A 21,666-nucleotide genomic window follows, 5' to 3' on the forward strand; every position below is an offset into this window, starting at 1 on the left:
TGTGCTTGGTGTGGTGGCTCATGCCTGTAATCCCAGCTACACAGGAGGCAGAGGCAGGAGGGTTAAATCTTTAGACCAAACTCCAGCCAAAAGCATAAGAACTTAACTAAAAAATGACCAAACCAGAAAGGGCTGGTGGTGTGGTTCAGGTGGTAGAGTGCTTGCATAACCTTGAATTCAAACCCCAGTACTAAGATAGATAGATAGATAGATAGATAGATAGATAGATAGATAGATAGATAGATAGATAGATAGATAGATGTTAAAAAGATGAAAGATAACTCATCTAAGACATCCAGCCTTAGCTGTAACCAATCCACAGTCTAGGAGTCTTTGGAAAAGAGGAAGTACTGAGTATGGGCAGTCTGGATGTGTCATTAGTGATATAGGACTAGTTCCCAAACTTTCACCCCATTTAACCTAGTGGTGCCTAAAATCCTTTGGAATATATTCCTTTGCATAATAGAGTTATTTTCACCTTGTAGAATTCCCTATCAAAATGAAGATTCCTCTAAGAAAGGTAATGTCATTGCCCTACAGTGTTACATGAATAGAGCTAATTTTATAACATTCTTACATGGATGAGGTCCTGGAGAACTGACCCCAAGAGAGGGTTCTGCAGAGGCCGGGAGAGACTAGAGATCCATAAAGCCTTAACGAGAAACACACTGCATCTCTAATTTTACCTAAACCCATCCTTCTTTGACTCAAGGAGTCATAACTCTACAAGAACAGGGCACTTCCGTGCATTTTCGAGCTTTACAAGCCGAATATAGGATTCCTGAAGTCTTTGAGAATAGAGGGCAGTGAACAAGCTGGTTTTTAGAAGATTCAGTTCAACTCTAAGGAGGGGAACTAAACCTGACAGGCTGTGTGGGGATTGGTTGACAGTAGAAGGACTCCTACTTTAATTTCACAGTTACAAGACAGATACTGCGTACTGATAGATCAACACCCTCTTCACATGAAGCAACTGCTAAAAGAGACCAATAGTGAGTGACTAGCTGGAAAATTCCATTATTAGGTTTCCTGACCCCAAAAGATCTACTAAGCAGCCATATCTTTGGAGACACTTATACCCAACCTCTCTTGTGACACATAATTATTTTTAGCACAGTGACTTTTTTTTTTAGATTGAGGGAATTCTGTTTAATATTCATTTTTTCTCATTTTCAATTTCTCTTTTTTCCTTGATCCAATTTCCACACCATTTCCTAGTTTGAAATAAACACGCATTCGTCGCAACTGAGCTGATTTGCCATGGCTGAGAGATTGCTGGTGTTGTTTTTCTCATTCCAAATAAAGTCGTCATTGCATTTTAGAAAACAGAATTTCTCACTAAAATTGCAGTGATGGCTTGCTGCTGCTTTATCAGCTCAGCTGGATCTGAGAAGGCACCACTGTGGCTTTTTCCTCTGCCTCATATTAGCATAGGTTGAAAATCATTTTTATCCTATTCACTTCCTGTTTAAAAGGATGATTTGGCCATTGCATGATTTTTATAAAACGTAATTGGAAGTAAAATTGCTCTTATTACGCGAGCTCCTCACATATCCAAAAGCCAATTCTGACAGCTTTGCAACATCTCCCTGCTCTTAATACTGTAATTTTAGGGGGAAATTTGGGAGAAGCATAGTAATATAAATGCCACCTGTCAATGCTATTCCTGGTAACACTATTTTATATTCTTTACCACATCTGAAGTCAATGCACAGGAATGACATGAGAACTCCAGGCAAGGGAAAGGATCTTGCCATTCATCTTTACTTTGAATTGTTTTAATTCTAACGTGTTAATGGCTATAGTAAAGATCTGAACTTTGTTGTAATCATCAATATAATATTTTTCAAAGAGAAATCAATGAAGTCTTAGATACATAACTAATTTTGCCCATAAACTCAGAGACATAGGTCATGTCAATGATTAATTCCATAAACAACTCAGCAAATGAGTGACTGAAGCCAGACTAAGAAAATTGTTTTCTTGTGTAAAATTATCATGTTTTAAACAACAGCTCTGGTGCCATGGAGACTGAGCCATAGAAAATTTCCTAAGATTTGCAAAACCAAGGGACTTTGAGAATAATGATTATGGAAATGACCCCTAACATCAATATGGTTTGAAGTGCCACCTACCTGATATTCTGTACCTTTATACCTATACGCCCAAGAACATAGCTGAACCAGATTAAGTGATTAGTCAGGGAGCAGGTTTGTGTTTATTTTTAATCTAGGTTTTATACCTTGAACAGCAGCTCGATTCCATAAGAGAAGTGCCATTGGATACATCTTCTCTTTCTCAAGAATGTTTGCCTTTTCTGAAAAACAAGGAAACATTCCATTAAGAAGGCTAAACGTGCCTTTATAGTAAAGTCATTATATGCATCTGTATGATTGGGGAATTGCAGAGAATTTTAACTTATCTTACTAGATTCCAAAATGAATGCTGAATTGCTCTGAGCTACTTCATACCCCATTTCTGCAAGCATTGCATACTGAACAAGAGAAGAATCTATATCACCATCCTTATAGGCAAAGTAAGCTGTCAGGAATTTTTCAGCCCAGTGGCCTAGTTCACAGACACCTTTATAAAGCTGTATAATGGAAGAGAAATCAAGCACACTAAGTTAGTCAAGATACTTAATCCCAGGCAAATGATGGATGAAATCATTCTGAAGCATCTCCAGGCTAGTCAGACAAGAATTTTAAATTTAATGCATGCTCTTTACAAATTATCTGGGGGTAAAGAGTTAATACTTTTCCTAGGCACAAAGATTTCAATTGTATTTTTCCTTTTTAATTAAAAATTTTCTTTGTCTTCAGCAGAATTTCTTCAGGGGGATTTAAAATTTGTATAATAACCTTTCCTGGCTTGGAGATTTTTCTTGACAAGAATGTAAGGATTGTGTTTGTTATTGTTGTTGTTCTTGTTTTACAGGGCTTATCTTGGCATTGCTGTGCTGTGTGGGCAAATTACAAGGCTATGGCTGATGTGGAAAGGACAGAAGAAGGGAAGATAGTGCCTAAGGGAAAAGGTGACATAATCGCAAGGGAGGTATGCAGAGTTCTATGGGGACAAATGTCAACTTAGCTGAATAGCCTTTATGTAACCAAAAGAGGTTAGCCATACATAATTCATTAGGAAGTTGGCAAAGGAACAAATCTAAAGATAGATTATTAGCTGGCAGCTTTTAAAATGAGCTTCAGAGGGACTGCAGCTTGGAAGTATTTATATTGGTGTAGCAGAGGGGACACATTTCATAAATCAATGAAGGGCATTAAGGTCCCAAAAGCATTCTTTTGAAAAGTATACTACTGGCTTATGCTGAAAGAATACACTATCAATTGTCATCCAAATCATTAAAAAAAAAAACAACCCTAAGGACCCTGCTTTCTGGAAAGAAATGGGCCACATTTTCTAGGCTAAATCAAGCCATTCGTTTCCCAAGTAGCAACTCCTAATCCAACTAAAAGTGCCAAATTGCCCTGGTGATGTGATTGAAGACTGAAACAGAGCTCCTTCACTGAATTATGAGGCAAGCTCTGAATGGGATAAAAAGCTCAATGCAGCAGAGGAGGGATCATTTCTCTTTCCTCCTGTTCCTAATCCAAGTCACATCACTATTTTTCTTCTATGGAATATGTTGGTGTTTATGCTGTCAACTGGAAGAAAAAAGGTAATAGCCAGAAAAATCAAAGGCACCAACACAGTAAGGACAGTATCACCTCCTGTGTGGGACAAATGGAAAGAGCTCTCAAAGCAGTCCAGCATTTACCTCCACAGCAGTTCTGCATGATCTCAACACTCCCGTTCCTGTGGCATACATCTCCGCCAGGTAATAAATGGCAAGAGGCTGCCCACTCTGAGAGGCCAAGTAAAAATATTTGAAGGCCAGTTTATAATCCTTCCACACTCCAGAGCCAGCTGAAAATGAAAATATTTATGAGCCACATTTGTTTCATTAGTGGATATTATACTCTATGGATATAATGGTCATAGTGATGCCTGCTATCTTAAATAGGATAGGAAAAGAAAAACAATCAAATATCATGCTTCAAGGCTACTATGAGAACAAAAATATGGATGCTCATTTGGGCAACTAATAAAGTAGAACCATTTATCTTATCTACTTTCTTGCTTTCAGTTTACAACCTCATCCACTGCCATCTGGCTTCCATTCCAGCCAGTCCAATACTTTTACCAACATTGTCACATTGATATATCCCAAGCATGCTCAGTTTTTCTTCTTATTTTGTTGTTGTTGTTGTTAAAACTAGGCTTTTCATTGCATTTCACTAAAGTGCTGTTCGTTCATTGAGTCTTTCTGGAGGTCTCCACACTCTTTTTGTTCTTTTAATTCCCTTCTAGAATTCTATACTCTGTTCCTATGTATGACCATGCCTTTTCTTACCTCTTGGTGAGTACTTCCTCCTTGGCCTATTGAAAGATTAAATAGACTTTGCCAGAAAATCACGCAGACATCCAGGTACGGAGAACAACAGGTACAGAGAACAAAGGAAAGTTTATTACTGGGAAAGGGGCCGGCAAGACTCCTTCTCACAAGGGAGAAGTGGGAAGAAGCACTGGCTATTGTCTGAGGTGACCTAAAGAACCTATTAGGAGGGGCTAGGAAGTGGAGACCCTGGTGTGGATGCACTAGGATTTATAGCTGCTATCTAAATAGTAAATAAGGGGTCCCTGCAGCTGCCTGGACCTGAAGGTCACTCTAAGGGGCTCTTGTTGCCTTATATGGTGGTAGCTGCCCCAGAGAAGTGCCATCCCAAGGTAAAGGGAGTTGGATTATTTACTGCCTTTACTACATGGGCCTAGTGTTGCCTAGGAAGGGAGCATGCTAAGATGTGGAGAAGGGAAGAAGTGGACTAAGCTATGGGAAGGGAGCTCATTTTTGCTAAGACCTATCCTTTCAACAGATTACCACATTTCTGGTCATAGCTCATCTTTCCTTTCTCTCATACACATTTCCTTCCTTTCACAATTTCAGTTACTCTTAACTCACATTGATGTTGATGACTCCTATGTCCTTCTCTCCAACATTGACCTTTTTTTGTGAGGTTCATGGTTACTTGTAGGTATGTGTGTGATACCACATTGGATATCATCTCAAACTTAACCTTGTCACTGATGAGCTTTTGACTTTGTGCTTTCCCCCTCCCCCAATTGATACCCTTTCCTCAAGTCTTCCTCAAACCTTCCTCAACTTGCTGCATGAATGCTCAAGCACTCACCTCAACCCTTTTATTTGTGATATAAAAGTAGCAGATTTAATAATGCATATGTAAGTCTAAATAAAGCAGTAATATTTATAGTACCTACAGTAGTACATGAAGCCTAACTGGAACTGTGCATTAGGCCATCCTTTCTCTGCAGCTTTCTGAAAGTATTTAAGTGCTTCGGCATAATTCTGAAAGATAATTACATTCTATTATTCAAAGCTATATGTACAACTCCATGGTAACAATTATCTTTCACTTTTTAAGGAGAATAAAACCAGTGCCTCATAGGCTAATTAAAATAGCATCAGAAATAAAATATATTTTGTTTCATTATTACATTAGAGTCTATTAAAATTAGTTAACTCACATCCACTATAAATTATATATCTTCCACATTGATAGCAAATTTTGTTAGATATTAAGAGAAGGTCACTTAAAAGACAAACTAAGCTAAGAAGATAAATTTTTCTCTCAATAAAGTCCTCAAGGAACTGATATTTTGAAAGCTATGTAGAATCTATGATTCCGAAATACAATTAGGGTTTCTATTCTTGTCACAAGGCTTGTGATTCTTTGTCTCTTTAATGAAGATTTTACTAAATTATTTTATTCTCTATTACCAAATCTAATAATGTAGCCAAGCAGGCAATAGAGACTAATTCCTATAAGTTAATGCATGATAAAATTTACCTTATAAATTACTAGAAATATGTTGAAAGGATAGTAAAATTTTTTAACTTACCACAGGGATACCTTTTCCATGAAAGTGAAGGAGACCAAGGCCATAAAGACCAATTGCATTGCCCTAGAAGAATTTTTAAAATCCAAGTAAAATTTCAGAGAAAATTCATGATAAGGAAAATCACCACAAAATTATTCAGTATATTTGAAATGCACCCAGCAAGAGATTAATGAAGACATGTTAATCAAGCAGTCGGAAGGTTATTCTGACCTATCTAACTTGTCCTTTACTATCTTTATAACCTCCCTTAAATATGAAAGAGGGAAATGAAAGTCAAATGTTTACTCCATTTCTTACTACTTATTTAATACTTGCTTTGGGTGTGATTCTAAGAGTGGTACTGGGGTGAATGAAGTATGATTGCGAAAAGTTTATAGGCCAGTGGGCCCTGAGCCATTTCAAATGTGTGGGTCACATTTCTTTGTCATGTTAAATGTGGTTAGTTGTGGATATCTACAAGAGAGACACTGAACTGTGTGGTTGAGAGTAGGGAGCTGAAAAGAACTCTTAGCAGGAGGGTAACATTTAAGCTTGGTTTCAAAAGGACAAATCAGTTTATCAGTGGGGGAAAGTCTATCTAGACAGTTCCTACCTACTTTAGTCAAGGAGGTAAATGACATAAATGGCCAAATGACATTTCAGGGACTCTGAATCTCAACCCAGCCACTATAGATAATAAAGCATTCTTGGAATGTTTCTTTATTCAGTTTTGACCACCTATAATATCACCAAAGTTTTCTTATCATGTGGCTAAGTAATTATCATTTGTTTTCTGAATATATTCTCAATACTCTAAGAAGTGAATATTTAGTCTATGTAGTACTAGACGATAATGCTTAATTAGCATATGCTCAAATATATTAATTTTAGCATATCAATCCTGGATGAAGAGTGAATCTTGTAAGTGACTTCCTAGCTAGACAACTCTTTTCTTTCCATCTCTCTCAAGTAATTTTCCCTCTGGAGACTGTGAAAAGCCAAGTCTTGGTCACTTAGCTTTCTTTTATCAGGTTTATTTGATAGATTTATGGCATTTCTTTGTGATCTTGGAGAGGAGGGAAGGAAGAAAGGTGAGGAGAATGTTGCAATAGCTGTGACAAATTGCTTTTCTTCTCTGAAAAGCCAGAGGCTCATTAGCTGTTTTAGTCTAAAAGTACCATGTTCAGAATTTCGGTGACCAACCCAGGTGTCTCCAGGTACTACACTAATAAGCTATGGAGTACATTAAGCAGATGATGGGGAAAGGAAAGGAGGTAAGACAAAATAGAGCCTATCTTTTCAGTCTAAAGACAGCAGCAGCTACTCAGCTACTTTGCTCCCCACAGTTTTTGCCACAAGGAGGGCTATCCTATGTGGTCAGCACTTGCTCTTTTCCAAGAAAAGCTAAATGTCTATATTCTTTCCTCCTCTGCCCCCTCCCCCACCACTCCCATCAGTTGTCATGAGCTGCAAGGTTTAAGGGAGGCTCATCTCATACAGTAGTGTGAAAACCCAACCATTACACTTAGGAACCACAAAATGATAAGAATAAAGAAGCCCTCTTGTGCTATTAATACATGTAACAAGCAAACAAAGGAAATAAAAAAGGAGCTTAATGTTCAAATTCTGGTGTAAAGTTTACTGATTTTTTTTTTTGTCTGAGACTGGGACTTGAACTTGGTATCTGATGCTTTTGCTCATTGGCTAGTGTTCTACCACCTGAGCCATACATCCAACCTCAAGTTTACTGTTTTATTTCTTCTTTCTTTTCTTTTCCTAATTTTTTGTTATTATTAAGGTGATATACACAGAGATGACCATTTCATAAGTGAGGTAATGAGTACATTTCTTTTGTGGGCAATATCACTCCTTCTTTCAAAGTTTACTGATTTTTAAAACACTTTTAATAACATGTAAGTTGCAAGGCTGGGTTCCTGTGGCTCACATGTGTAATCCTAGCTACTTAGGAGCCTGAGATCTGAGAAAAGTGATTCAAAGCCAGCCCATGCAGGAAAGTCTATGAGACTTATCTCTAATTAAGCACCAAAAAAGCTGGGATTGGAGCTGTGGCTCAAGTGGAAGGGCACTAGTCTTGAGCAAAAAAAAGCTCAGGAACAACATCTAGACCTTGTTTCAATCCCCAGCGCGTGCGTGCACACACACACACACAACAAAACAAACAAAAAACATGCATGTTGCCATGTTCTCATGTTATAATTTCCACATTAAGGCTGAATGCTCTCAATCAAGTTAACTGACATGAAGCTAGGGGGCAGATGATCATTTGTTTCACAAATATTTAATGTACCTTCCTGGTTATGGACTAGGAGCTTGTCCTCCTTATGACCTCCAGACAGTAGGAGAGAAACTAGAAGTAGAAAACTGCAGATTCCCCTGAGTAGAGAGAGAATATAAGGAAGGAAGAAATTTTAAGCCAAGAGGAATGGGGAGAGAAAGAGTACTGTACTTGGCTTTGGAGATAAGTAGGCCTTGGAATGGGGGACTCTGGGAAGAGTGGCTTTGACAAAAGTGCAAAGATGGGGGGATTGGCCTGACTTGTTCAGTCTGATATAGAGAAACAGAGTGTATGGTCCAGCATGGTACACTATAGACTCACTGCCAAATTACATGTTTATGAGTCAATAAGACAAAGGGATTGTAAAATCTATAGCTTAATGTCCTAGTCCTAATATATCTTTACAAATGGAAAAAGCAGTATTTTTTAAAGTAGTAAAACAAATTATCCAGGCAATGACCAAGGAGTATGTGATTGTACCCATGTATCAGAATAATTACATTCAGGGAAATTTTAGATTTCTCTCATAAAGAAAGGAAACTGAGCTTTAGAACAGGAGCAAATTCAGATCACTGTTACTTACACATTCCTAAATAGCTGGGGAGCAGAGTTAACTTACTCACCCAACTTCCTGGTATTATTCCCTTGGGCTGACAGATCAGTGTGATTTGCCATATTATAAGAGATCATTCTGTTACCTCTTTTTCAATCTGTTCTCCCTGGTTGTCCTTCTAATATAATGGGACTCTGTTAAACTGTCTTGCTGAGCAACAATTTCATAAAATTACAAGGGAGAGGAGTCCAGTACTAGCTTTCTCAGTAATTTACACCATAAGAACAGCAGCTACAAGCTGAGCTTCTCATCCTTTGTAAATAGACTACTAAAGCAGTGCATATAGGCTTTTAAAAACTGAGAACAGTGAAGAATGTTCTTGATTTAAACACATCTTTACTGTCGGCATTGCATTATAAAATTATAATGCAACGAAATGCGTCCTGCTATATGGGAATAGAACGTTTACCAGGGCTACTTGCCAAGATTAAACTGATGGATGTTGGGGATGAGAATGTATTTTATGATATGAGAGTTTCAGAGTAGGCTGGGCGCCCATTGCTCATGCCTGTAATCCTAACTACTCAGGAAGCTGAGATCTGAGGATTGTGGTTCAAAGCCAGACTGGGCACGAAAGTCCACGAAAATCTTATCTCCAATAAACCACTCAGAAAAATGCAAAAGTGGTGTGTGGCTCAAGTAGTAGTGCACTAGCCTTGAACACAAAGAGGTTCAAAGACAGTGCCCAGTCCCCGAGTTCAAGTCCCAAGACTGGCAAAAACACTTTTTTCAGAGTAAATCTACCGTCTCTTGTCTGACAGATACCAGCCTCTGAACTTAGGAACAAAAGGCAAAGATTTCAACAATGGAAACAAGTCATAGTCGTCCCTTGGTGTCTTGAGGGGACCAGCCCCAAGATTTCCAAAGTAGAGTGCCAAAATACTCCAGTCTCTTATGTAGAATGGCATAAATACACATATAATCAATGTACATCCTCCTAACTATAGATAACTTATAATACCTAATATAATAATGAATGCTGTATAAATAGCATTGCTCTATTTTGCTTAAGGAATAATAACAAAGCAAATCTGTATATATTTAGTACAGATACTGAAATAAGGATACTGGGTCTAAGTAATATCATCTTGTTCTCACAGCCATCTTGGTGTCTTGCTGGGTGATAGAGGCTTTCCACCCAGCTCTGAAAGGCCTAGAGCTGAGATAGGCTGTTCTTTAAAATGCAGATGTTATTATGTTTGGCCCCAGGAAAGCTTTGCTATAGAGAATGCTTATCCTTGATTATTTTCCTATATGGTTTGCTTTGTGTGCCCCCAAGTACTCCTCTACATGGTCTGCTTTTGTTGGGTTGGATCTCCATCCCAAACATGGGGTATTTGTCTTTAAAAGCTTTGTGCAAGCTACATTTTGGGTTGTAGGTCTTTGAGACAGGAGTCCATCTGCAGTCGCCGGCTTTCTAATAAAGACACCCAGTTTAACATCTCAAAATGGAGCTTCTCTTGCTGGGTACCTGTGGCTCACCCCTGTAATCCTAGCTATTCAGGAAGCTGAGGTCTGAGGATCACAGTTCAAAGCCAGCCTGGGCAAGAAAGTCCATGAGACTCTTTCTCAAAGCAATTGAATCTTCGAAGTCACTGTATCTCACTGATCTCAGACTTCAAATGATCACAGCTGATATACAAGGACTTCCTGTGTTTAGAGTTTTAAGTATTTCACAATATAAGGAACTTATTAACTCCTTAAATCCTGCCTGACATGACACTATCCAGTAAATCTTACATTCCCATTTTATAAATAGAGAAGTGAAAACACAGAAAGGTCAACTAAGTCTATGGTCACACAGTAAGTTGCAGAGCTAGAATTTAACTAGAATTTAACTCTGTCTCCACAGCAATCTATATCTATATCTATCTATATATATATTTAATATCATCTTGCCCTGACCATCTAATTTGACAACTTCCTTCCTGGGCTAGAGGAGCTCTGGCTTTTGGGTAGGATACTACAGAGGAGAAAAATTGACATTTCTTGGTTTTGTTTGTCCTGAGCTTACTGTGGCTATTGATTGAGTTTTCCCTTCCTCTGTCCTCATCTATTTTAGTTTTTGTTCCTAGGCTAGATGGCTTCATCTACCGCACAGAGAAGACAGCTGAGCTTCTGTCTGGACTTCTGCCCGCCCCTGTGAGGGCAGCATAAGTCACCATCCTTTATTATCAAGAAGGCAAGTCCTAGCTCTCTCACCCCAACCGAGTGTTTCATTTTCAAGGATATTTCTCCAGGATATAAAATTCCTACAGGCCCACTATCTGGACTTGGGACATTGAAATTAATTCTTGAGTAGCAGTTACATGTAATAAAAACCAATTGGTGTGTGTTTGTGTGTATTTAGAGCAGTGATGTGAAGACATACCTTATCAGCTGCCATGGAAAAATATTTGAAGGCAGTAGCATTGTTTTGTGGTGCTGCCGCATTCCCTTCTAAATACATCTGGAGAAAACAAATGAAAAGGACGTGTAAACACAAGAATTTGATGGTATGACAATAATTTAAAACTAGAGGTAACAAGTGGGAAACACGGTGAATGTAGCAATTCTCACCTAAGTATACATTGAAATACTTTTAAGTTATGTGAATTTTACCTCAGTTAAAAAATAAAACCCAATGAATTAAAAAAAAAACCACAAACTAAGGGTACCCTCTACTTCATATAGCTCAGAATGACCTTGTCCAAGAAATGGACCCCATTTGTTTTCTCATGTTTCTGGTGACTACATTATTTGATGTAGCACCTGTGAAAGCTGGGGGCTCATCCCCATGGTTACTAAGGCAACTTGATTGCAGAGGGTCAAGGGCAACACTGGAATGGGGAGAGAGTGGTCTGAGAAGGACAGAGAGCATCTTTCTCTAAAGGCCTCAGAGGACATTATTTTAGAGGAGGCATAAGAAAAACCTTGGAAAGAACAGAGCTGTTTCTTTTCCCAGGAGTGGAAGAAAGAGACCCTTGGTTGGTCCGAGACCTGTATCAGTCTTCAATGATCAAATAACCTGGATTTCCTTGTCTGAGCTGGGGTGGTTCACGAGCTCATAGATTTACCTAGTAGAGGAGCCTGGGCCAGGTGCATTTTCTCTGTCTCTGTCTCTGTCTCTGTCTGTCTGTCTGTCTGTCTGTCTGTCTATCTGTCTGTCTGTCTGTCTGTCTATCTGTCTGTCTTTCTCTCTTTCTTTTTCATCTTTTTTTCCCCATGTTGGTCCTGGGGCTTGAATTCAGGGACTGGCCACTAGCTTTTTGGTGATTAATTGGAGATAAGATTCTCACGGACTTTCCTGCTTGAGCTGGCTTCTAACCATAATCCTTAGATCTCAGTCTCCTGAGTAGCTAGGATTACAGGTGTGAGCCACTGGCCCCTGGCTTCTTTCTTTCTTTTTAAAAAATTATACAAACGAGTTTCAATTCAACTTGCCAGTTTATCAGTACAACGCAGAGGTGCTTACAAGGTTGCTTTTGTGTCTCTGATCAAGTCTGATGCTATGTAGGACTTCTTCCAACTTGTCATCTCAAGAATATTACTCTCACTGGGCACCAGTGGCTCATGCCTATAATCCTAGCTACTCAGGAAGCTGAGATATGAGGATTGCTGTTGGATGCTAGCCCAGGCAGGAAAGTCCATGAGACTCTTATCTCTAGTTAAGTACCAGAAAACCAGAAGTGGTGCCATGGTCAAAGTGCTAGAGTGCTAGCCTTGAGTGAAAAAGCTCAGGAGCAGTACCTAGACCCTAAGTTCAAGCTCCACGGCTAACAAAAAAAGAATACCATCCAGTTTCTACCAAATGCCTCTTGAGCTGCTACTATGAACCAGGCCTATGGACCTGTCATACCACATGCTGAATTCAATCAGCTGGTACCATTCTTAGGTGCTTTCTCTTCCTTCTTTTTTCCCTCGTTCTTTTTCTCCTTCCTTTCCTTTCCTCCCCCACCCTCTGTGTGTGTGTGTGTGTGTGTGTGTGTGTGTGTGAACTCAAGGCCTCAGATATGCTATGCAAACAGCTCTGCCTTTGAGCTATATCCTTAGCCTATTAGGTCTTTAAGAAATGAAAAGTATTGATCAACTTAAACATGTACCTTTCCTATAAATGCCATGGCATTTGCACTCCCAGCCTTTGCTGCCTTTAAGAAATAGTATAATGCTTTCTGGAGAGAAAAAGAAAGAAATAGCATTATTGCCAGTCACAAGTTAATTCTATGAAATGACTTATTGAATCAAACTTTATTCTTTCAATATGCATTCAAAAATATCTACAAAATGCCTACTTTGTTCAAGGCGTGATTCCAAGTACTATTTAAACCAAAAACCTGAAGAGTGGGAGTATATGTATATATACAGATCACACACACAATTTTAGAATGTGAACACTTATTTCTACCAGTTGGACATGCAAGATAGACATAAGGATTTGTAGTGAGAGAGGAACCTTGGTTTCAGAGTTAAATAGCCTATTATTTTGAAACAGTGGGCTTCTCTGTTAACACTGTGTATTTACTGTTACAGTTAGCAAAGTCTTAATGTTTATGTGACAGGGTAAGAACAAGCACCCTGACTGCCTGGTGAAACCTGCGAAGGAGAACTTTTAATTTCTTCTAAATAAAATAGGAGTTGGGCAAAACCTCTGACTTCATCTAACTTATAACACAAAGTCATATAACAAGTCTGAGATATGTAAGAGCTGACTTTGTCTCTTGCTGCTACATTGTCTAGACCTCACCCTGATCTTCTAGAAAATCCATCAGAAACTATGGAGTAATAAAAAAAGGATCAACTCCAGGAAGACAACTTGGAAACACTCTCCAAAGTTACACTTTAGGACAAAACTATTTTGTTCTTTAAATTCTAAGCTAGGTTGACTGAAGAAGATTTACCACTCAAGGAGAAAATAAGTTTAAGGAAGGTATGTAGGTATGTAGATCTTTCATATGGGAATTCATTCCTGAAATGTTGCCCTCTTATTTGAAAGCCATTCCCTTGTTACTGAGGTCAGGCTGTCTTGTGAACAATTACAAATTATATCATGCATCTATTTATCCATCTCTCCCATTCTTCATTTTTCTATTCTGAAAGTCTGCTCTATGCTTGTTGGTAGTATGTTATAGATGTTACAGATGTATTATAGATGATTCACAGAGGAACAAGAAGATGGTTCCCACATTTGCTCTTTGACAATAGTGCTGAAGAGAAAGGAATATATGTTGATAACTATAAGACTGTAAGTGATAGGATAAAATGAATGCCCCAAAGAGAAGGGTATTAATTAACAGGAAATTAGAAATTATGATTAACAGGAAATTAATTAGAAATTATGCCTGGTTTTCTTTTTCTTTTTTTTTCAATTTTTTTTTGCCAGTCCTGGGGCTGGGACTCAGGGCCTGGGCACTGTGCCTGAGCTTCTTTTGCTCAAGGCCAGCACTCTACCACTTGAGCCACAGCACCACGTGGGGATTTTTCATGGTACTGAGGAATTGAACCCCAGGTTTCATGCATGCTAGGCAAGCACTCTACCACTAAGCCACATTCCCAGCCTATGCCAGGTTTTCTTTGGAGTGTTTATAGGACTTTTTTTCTTTTTTGAATACTCACAATGTCACCATCTTTGTAATATCTGATCTTGTGGATATTCATCTTTATTGGACCTTTCAGATCAAATTGTAGTTATTGAGAATAAAAATCAAGCATGTATTCATCCACCCATCTTTCATGTGAATGCAGTGCTATATTTCACTAATTCTAAGATATACAGTTCTCTTTCTCTTCTTCCCTCCTTCCCATCTCTCTTTTATTTGTGCTCATCCTAGGACTTGAACTCAGAGCCCGGGTACTGCCCCGAGGCGTTTTTTGCTCAAGGCTAGAGCTGTATCACTTGAATCATGAGCCACTGGTGCCAAGATTCCCCTTTCTCATTTTAAGAAGGATACCAATGACATGCTATAATGTAAGTTAATATTGGCAGTTTTTTTCTTTCTTAGTAGAACATTAAATAAAGGTAGCCAGTTCCATGCATTGAGGGAAGTTTTATTATTTTAACTCCCCCTCTCACATGAGTATGGTTTTTCACTGGTTTATGAAAATCCCAGTTTAATCAGTTTGTAATATGTCCTCTAGAATGACATGTCAAGAAAATGTATTATTCTAAAAACTCTTATGAGCACTTTCTTTTATCTTAGGCTCTGTAAATCATCCTGAAAAAATGGATGAGATTAGCTTTCATTTTAATTGGTGGCAGTGTAGATAAAGCAGTTGTCTTTATATATTAGATATTATTCCTCTTCTTCTGTCAGGTGTAGTTTAATTCTGCTTTATCCACTGTAATAAAGCAGTTGTCTTTGTATATTTGATATTATTCCTCTTCCTCCGTCAGGTTTCACTTAATTCTGCTTTATCCACTTTAATATTTATATACCCAAATATCCTGCCCTTTCCTAATCCAACTCATTCTGAGCCTGTATATATTTAGAAATGCAAATGAAATGAAAATTTATGTGTGTAGAAAATTCAAGATAATGTAATCAAGAAAAGCACATACAATACTTTTCAGTAATTAAGGCATTAGTCAGGGAGTGGGTAAAAATGTTGCCTGTAATGGCAATGCATGAGAGATTCACCCAAACAGTGAGGAGAAGAGAAAAAGGCCAGATAGTTATTTCTGGATATTTTGGTATTTAATTTGCTGGGCAGTAAACTGCATCATCACATTTCACTTTTAAAACATTTTCAATTGGTCAAATGCTGATTTATTTCAGTTGTAAATTTCATTATATCCCTGTAAGATTCCCTGGAATGATACTATGTAACCCGTAAGTGTCCAGTAACGCTGGTATTTTATTATTAGTCTGATGACTAATATGATTTTTATAGTGAAGATTTCTAAAATTACCTTTTAATGGTGAACTCCAGAGTAAGAGTACAACATGGGAGAATATGTCTATCTTGAATTGCTAGGATTTTGCTCTATTGGTGATTCTTATATGATCAGATAAAATATTGTCTTGGAGTTTACCACATCTTAAAAGAGCCTTATTTCTTTGGTGGACCGAAAGAGCATATGATTGAAGTGGTGGTTTTCTGGTTACAAAGCAATATATGTTTACCATGCTAGCATATGTTCATTCAAAGACTCTTACTGAGAACCTGGGATGTGCCAGGTACTCATAAACAAGACACATAGTAGTGAGCATGAGAGACTAGGGCATCCAATGCGTTGTGGGGATACAGACAATAAAGATCAATATAACTTGGGGAGTTACAGTATGATTGGATAAGTGATGGAAGATTAAGATTGATGAAGAAAATCCTCCCTGAGAGGATAAGATCTAAAAGATGAAGGTTAGATCTGGATCACATCCTTTCCTTTTCCCTTTTCCCTGTGGGTCTGTGCTGCCACATAGATAGCAAGGAAGCCTCAGTAGTCTGCTGCTTCGTCCACCGTGAGAAACTGACTTCTCTATCTCTTCATTCTTCCTGGCCTGTGATGATTTTTGGCCAAAACAATAGGACAGAAGTGACTTGGAGTGCTCAGCTGGACCTCAAGGCTCCCTTTGATTGCCATGTATAAAACTAGGCTGCTTGGCTCGAGGAAGAGATGCTCCAGCCATCCTACTTGTCACAAATCATTCCATCACCAATGCCATCACAAACTAGATTGCTTTGGCAAATGCTCCATTTAAGTGCAGATGAATGAGCAAAACTAGCTAAGCTTCATTGAGCCTGGCCCAGACCCTGTTCAGCAGAGCCTTCCCAATATTGTTGACAATGCCCAAACCAGGAAATCAAGTGGCTATTGTTTCAAGTCATCTAAACTAGGAAATGGTTAGTTGTGTAGACTAAGCTAATCACAAGCCAATCCGTTGACATTTTTTGACTGTAGTCTCAGGGCAACTTCTTTAAGTTGAAGGAAGCAGAAAGGACCAGCCTGAGATTGCCTCAAACAGTGCCTGAACCACTGGGATTGTTCCAGAATTAAAATTGCTTTCTTGAGATATCTGGATGAGAGGAGCAAGAGCCCTAACCCACTATCAAATCGTTATAGATGAAAGGGCCCTGATTGATCATGTTCTTGCTTGTTGGTTTTTTATAAACAAGGAGGCAGATTTTAGAGCCTGTATGGAAGGGTGAGGCTGAAAGGAAAAATAGTTTAATAGAAAGAGCACAAGTTTGAATGCTGAAGACTGGAGTTCAAATTCTAATTCCTAACTTACTTCTCAGTTATGGCTCTTGAAGCAATTTACCTTACCTCTAATAGCCTCTGCTTCTCGTTTTGGAAACACTTACCATGAAACCTCTGCGAATGAGCTTCTGGAACCTGACTGGGGACCTAGTGATGCCCAGCAATGCCTAAGCATTGCCATGAACATCCCTGAAACCTTTCACTACCACCCTAGCTAGTCCTTCACCCTAGTCCACGGTACCTCTGGAAACTCCTCTGATGTTCATAGCCAGTAGGGCTGATTGGAAATACCAGACTTGGAGGAGGTATCATATTGTACCAAGATTGGCAAGTCATCCATACAGCTCATGTTTGGGTGCTTTGACACCCAATCAAATGAAGACCCCTTAGCAGGTTAATTTCTAACACTGAAATATTATTAATTTGGAAATTCTCATTTAAGAAGATCATCTCATATGATTAGCGTTTTTTTTAACTACCTAAAAACCTTCAGTTGAGCTATCTTGAGCTGCATATGCTTATTGAAATTGCTCCTTATTTCTAATCACACTTTATGAAATTAACTTTAGCATTTACTTGATGTTTACTATATCTCACATAAAACAGAAAACTGGATACCACAGAAATATTCATAAGATAAAATCAAATGAAAAATATTAACAGGTCACTTTTTTATGCAACAGCCCTATAAAGTTTCCATCACTGTCATTGGGATTTTGTTGAAACAGAGTTGTGTTCTTTGAGACAATGAGCTTCTAGAACATGATAAGAACTGCAAAATTATCTTTTAAAAGGAAACTCAGGAAGCCAGACATGGAAGGCTTACACCTATAATCCTAGCTACTTGGAAGGCTAAAGATCAGTGTTCAAAGCCAGTCCAAGTATACAACTCCAAGAGACTTATATCTCCACTTAACAGCAAAAAGCTAGAAGTAGTTCTGTGGCTCAAATGGTAGAGCGACAGCCTTGAGGAAGAAAGCTTAGCAAGGGCTTGAAGCCTTGAGTTCAAGCTCATGTTATACCAGCACAAATATTAAAAGAACCCGAGAGATAACCCCTGGTCTGTAGTGACTAGACCCTTGAACCCACAATTAAAATCTACATAAAAGTTTATCCTATGACTCTGGTATTTCACTGAGAAGAACCCTATGTAGATCAAGTTTATTTGGCCTTTTCTCTCTACTATAAATGTGAATGGTTAATGAATCCTCTAACTTTACTGAGATGCTTTATGGCTAAGAAAAGGAAAAGAATTTTTGTAAATGTAAAAGCTGTTTGATGTGTTGTTAATTGCAATGAAAAGAATCTCCTCACTGGAGGTGCGGCTTGAGTGATTAGAACAACATATGTGAGTGGAAAAGAAATATGTTCCCTGATCTAGCCAAATGGGAATGGAGTTGTTCCTTAGCAGAAACTTCCCAGGTGGACTTTTATTCAGCTGACCTGGAAGGAGGGGAATATTTAAGGCCTGTGGGTTGGGGGTGTTTTTCTAACCTAACCATACCCTTACAGTGTGTGGGAGTAGTTATGCTCAAGTGTGCCCCAATGGTTCCCTTAGACGCTCCTGCAATTTTGTACTTGAAGGCAGGTAGGAAAGTTCTCCACTTTCCTTCTTCCTCAGAAGCAAGAAAGCAGGGAGGTAGCGATGGGCTGTGCTTGGCTACACTTCTACCTATCCCTGGTTTCCTTTTTCACTGTTCCCAGTCTCCCTCCCTCACCATTTTCCTCTCCACACTATATGACTAAATTTTGAGGTTGACTTACATAGTAATCTTGATCTAGACCTTTCCTCCCAATAAGATGTAATTGTCCAAGAGATACCTAGGAGCAATGATTTTAGTACAATATTAATTTAAATTTACTTGGTGTTGATTAACTAAAACATGTTAATCCAGTTTGAGGCAGTTGGTGGATTTTGAAAAAAAGCTGGAAGCTGGGCATAGGTGGCTCATGCCTATAATCCTAGTTATGTAGGAGGCTGAAATCTGAGTATTGTAGTTTGAAGCCAGCCTGGGCAGAAAAGTCTGTGAAGCTCTTATCTCCAATTAACCACAAAAAAATTGAAATGGAGCTGTGGCTTGAGTGGTAGAGCAGTAGTCTTGAGTACACAAGCTCAGAGACAGTGTCTAGGCCCAGAAGTTCAAGCCCCAGGACCAAAAGGAAAGAAAAAAGCTGGCAAACATTCCTGACTATATTTTTCATTAGAAAATTAGTTGCTATTGGGCATATGGCTTCCTCAGTAGCAGGATGTTAGCTGCTGGGTAAAGAGCAATCATGGGCACATGAGCCTAGGGCACTTAGCTCTTGGCTTGGCAAAGGTCACACAAATACTGCCCCATTCCCCAAGATAGTATTTCTAGATCCTTGTATGATTTCATATATATCAAAGACAATATTGGATGGTGCTTTTTTTCCTCCTTATAATTAAAACCTAGGCTTTAAAAAATATTTTTTAGGAAGAAATGGAAAAAACTCCAAATCTTAATATGGCAAGTGATTCTCCACATAGGCAAGTGATAGGGGATAAAACAGAAATAGGGCAAAAAGGAAAAAATGCCTCTTCCCTCCCTTTCCCATTCAATTTGGGGGCATTGCTAATCCCTCCAGAATTCAGAGAACCAAGTCCCTTGTAATTTGCATGTTTTAAGAATTCAGACTCTTCTGAATACATTACTTGTATCTGAACATCTCCTCTTTCTGCCAAAAATTTATAGTATTGGTATATGTCCCAATCCAAAATCTCACTGTTAGAACTCAAATTTTCAGGCCTCTCAGTGAGTCTCACTTTTTCCACTGGAATACCTTCACTTTTTTCCAACTTGTCAGCAACTGTGAATAGAAACAACCCAGAAAAGAGTTAGAAAACATAACCCGAAAGGGATAACAGTCAACTTAGAGAAAACAGTTGAACTTAGTCTCCTAAAATTGTGGTAAAATGTGGCTGATTGACAGCGAAAACCCACGGGAAAGAGAAATTTTTATTCTTTCAAAAGTTCAAAAGACCTAGCTATTCTTTTCAATTCACATAAGCATTATCAACATATATTGAACTCTTCTGAATAAATTGGTCACGGAGGCTCAAGAAAAGAGATTTTAGAAACGGCTAATTCCATCTGTGCGGACATTTTCGGGAACTGGTAATACAATATAAGAAGAATAACTGTTCCTTAGTTATTGCTTATAGATAGTCTGGAAATAAATATGAACATAAACATGCTAGAATTTAACAAAGTATGCAGTTTAAAATATTATACATAGTAATTCCAATTTTATTAAGCATATAAAATGATCTTGTTATTTATATATATAGCATCTCAAATTCAAAAGTAATTTATTTTTTCCCTTTCTTTTCTCAGATTCCAGTTGTGGCAAAGATATGGTTCATTTCTAGATTTAGGTGTTATTCTAAATCCAGAAATTAACCAAATGGGCTTTGCCTTATTCATTTCTTGGAAGATTTTTATTTTAAACTCCAGTATAGATTCTGCTTCTGTGCTGTCACAGCTGAAATGTTACATACAAACTTGAAAGTGATTGTAGGCAAGAGGGGGACAAAGCTCAGGTGATAAAGTGCTTCCAGATTTTAAAAGAAAAGACAGAGAGAGAAAAAAGAAAGAAAACAAAGGAAGAGATAGAGGGAGGAAGAGGGGAATGAGGGAAGGTGTGAAGGAAGGAGGGAAGGAAGGAATGAAAGAGAGAGAAAGAAGAAAGGATTCCAGGAAACATAGCTTAGTCTCATGTTGTGTGTTTTGGAGACAAAGCTTATAAGGTATTAGAATAGTAATTGCTTGAATTTACTTGGATGCAGTGGTAGATATCTCCAATGTATGTGTCTGTGTTTATTTCGTTAAGTATTTTTAACAGCCATTTTACATTGTAAATATTAGGTTTGGAGTAAATGCTTAATATTTATTGGTGTTGCATTTATAGTTTTTTTTGCATTTAAATTTTTTATTTAAACAATGAACATCACAAAAATATGTAAAACAGAAGTGTTTGGAGATAGATTAATAAAAAATAAAAGATGAATACAATCATTTTTGAAGTGTCTCAGAAAGCTGAAACACCACAATGATTAAAAGAAATGTATTAGCAGATGCTAAGAGCATAGAAATCTATAGTACTTTCATAAATTTATGTTGATTAGTATTGATTGGTTAAGGTTGTTTAATCAGTCTGGGTTTTTTGCAGTGATAGGCAATGGAACTCAGGTTTTTGTGTTAGACAAGTGCTTTACCATTGAGCTACAGCCCCAACCTCATGTCTGTTTCCTTTAAAATAAATTATGGGGATTACTCACTATAATCTGCTACTTTCTTGTAATGATTTAGCGCAACTTCACAATTTTGTAGAACATTGATTCCTGACAAATACCGGTACCCCTAAAAACACAAGAATACATATTGTTAACATTCAGATAATATTGTATTTATAATATTTCTACTTGACTCAAGAATATTTAATTTACAAACCAGAATCATCTGGGACATCATGCTTCCTCCAGCACTTCCAAAGGTATAATATATCAATGCCTAAGCAAAAATAAAGCAAAATTATATTGTTTTCAAGTTAGGAACTCAAGTCAACCACTAATTTTCACTCCTACTCTAGCAATGAATCTTTAGC

The 21,666-nt window shown here is 38.0% G+C and overlaps 1 protein-coding gene and 1 pseudogene across 2 annotated transcripts in view; both read right to left on the reverse strand.

Moving 5' to 3' along the window:
* Sel1l2 (SEL1L2 adaptor subunit of ERAD E3 ligase) overlaps positions 1-21,666 on the reverse strand; it is a 46,104-nt gene that overhangs the window by 12,003 nt on the left and 12,435 nt on the right. Inside the window, exons 4-14 of one of the 2 annotated variants that reach the window (XM_042666476.1) lie at positions 21,513-21,572; positions 21,341-21,422; positions 19,715-19,869; positions 18,805-18,861; positions 12,947-13,015; positions 11,236-11,313; positions 5,977-6,039; positions 5,335-5,422; positions 3,776-3,924; positions 2,428-2,593; positions 2,243-2,317 (exon numbers count right to left, since the gene is read on the reverse strand). In XM_042666476.1, coding sequence (XP_042522410.1) covers positions 2,243-2,317; positions 2,428-2,593; positions 3,776-3,924; positions 5,335-5,422; positions 5,977-6,039; positions 11,236-11,313; positions 12,947-13,015; positions 18,805-18,861; positions 19,715-19,869; positions 21,341-21,422; positions 21,513-21,572 — 1,042 coding nt within the window. The remainder of the gene's footprint in view (positions 1-2,242; positions 2,318-2,427; positions 2,594-3,775; positions 3,925-5,334; positions 5,423-5,976; positions 6,040-11,235; positions 11,314-12,946; positions 13,016-18,804; positions 18,862-19,714; positions 19,870-21,340; positions 21,423-21,512; positions 21,573-21,666) is intronic. The other variant, XM_042666474.1, reaches the window with a different exon arrangement.
* LOC122096174 lies at positions 7,407-7,499 on the reverse strand (annotated as a pseudogene).

Source organism: Dipodomys spectabilis, unplaced genomic scaffold (genome assembly GCF_019054845.1).
Source record: "Dipodomys spectabilis isolate Male_0828 unplaced genomic scaffold, ASM1905484v1 ptg000365l, whole genome shotgun sequence".
Classification (NCBI taxonomy): domain Eukaryota; kingdom Metazoa; phylum Chordata; class Mammalia; order Rodentia; family Heteromyidae; genus Dipodomys; species Dipodomys spectabilis.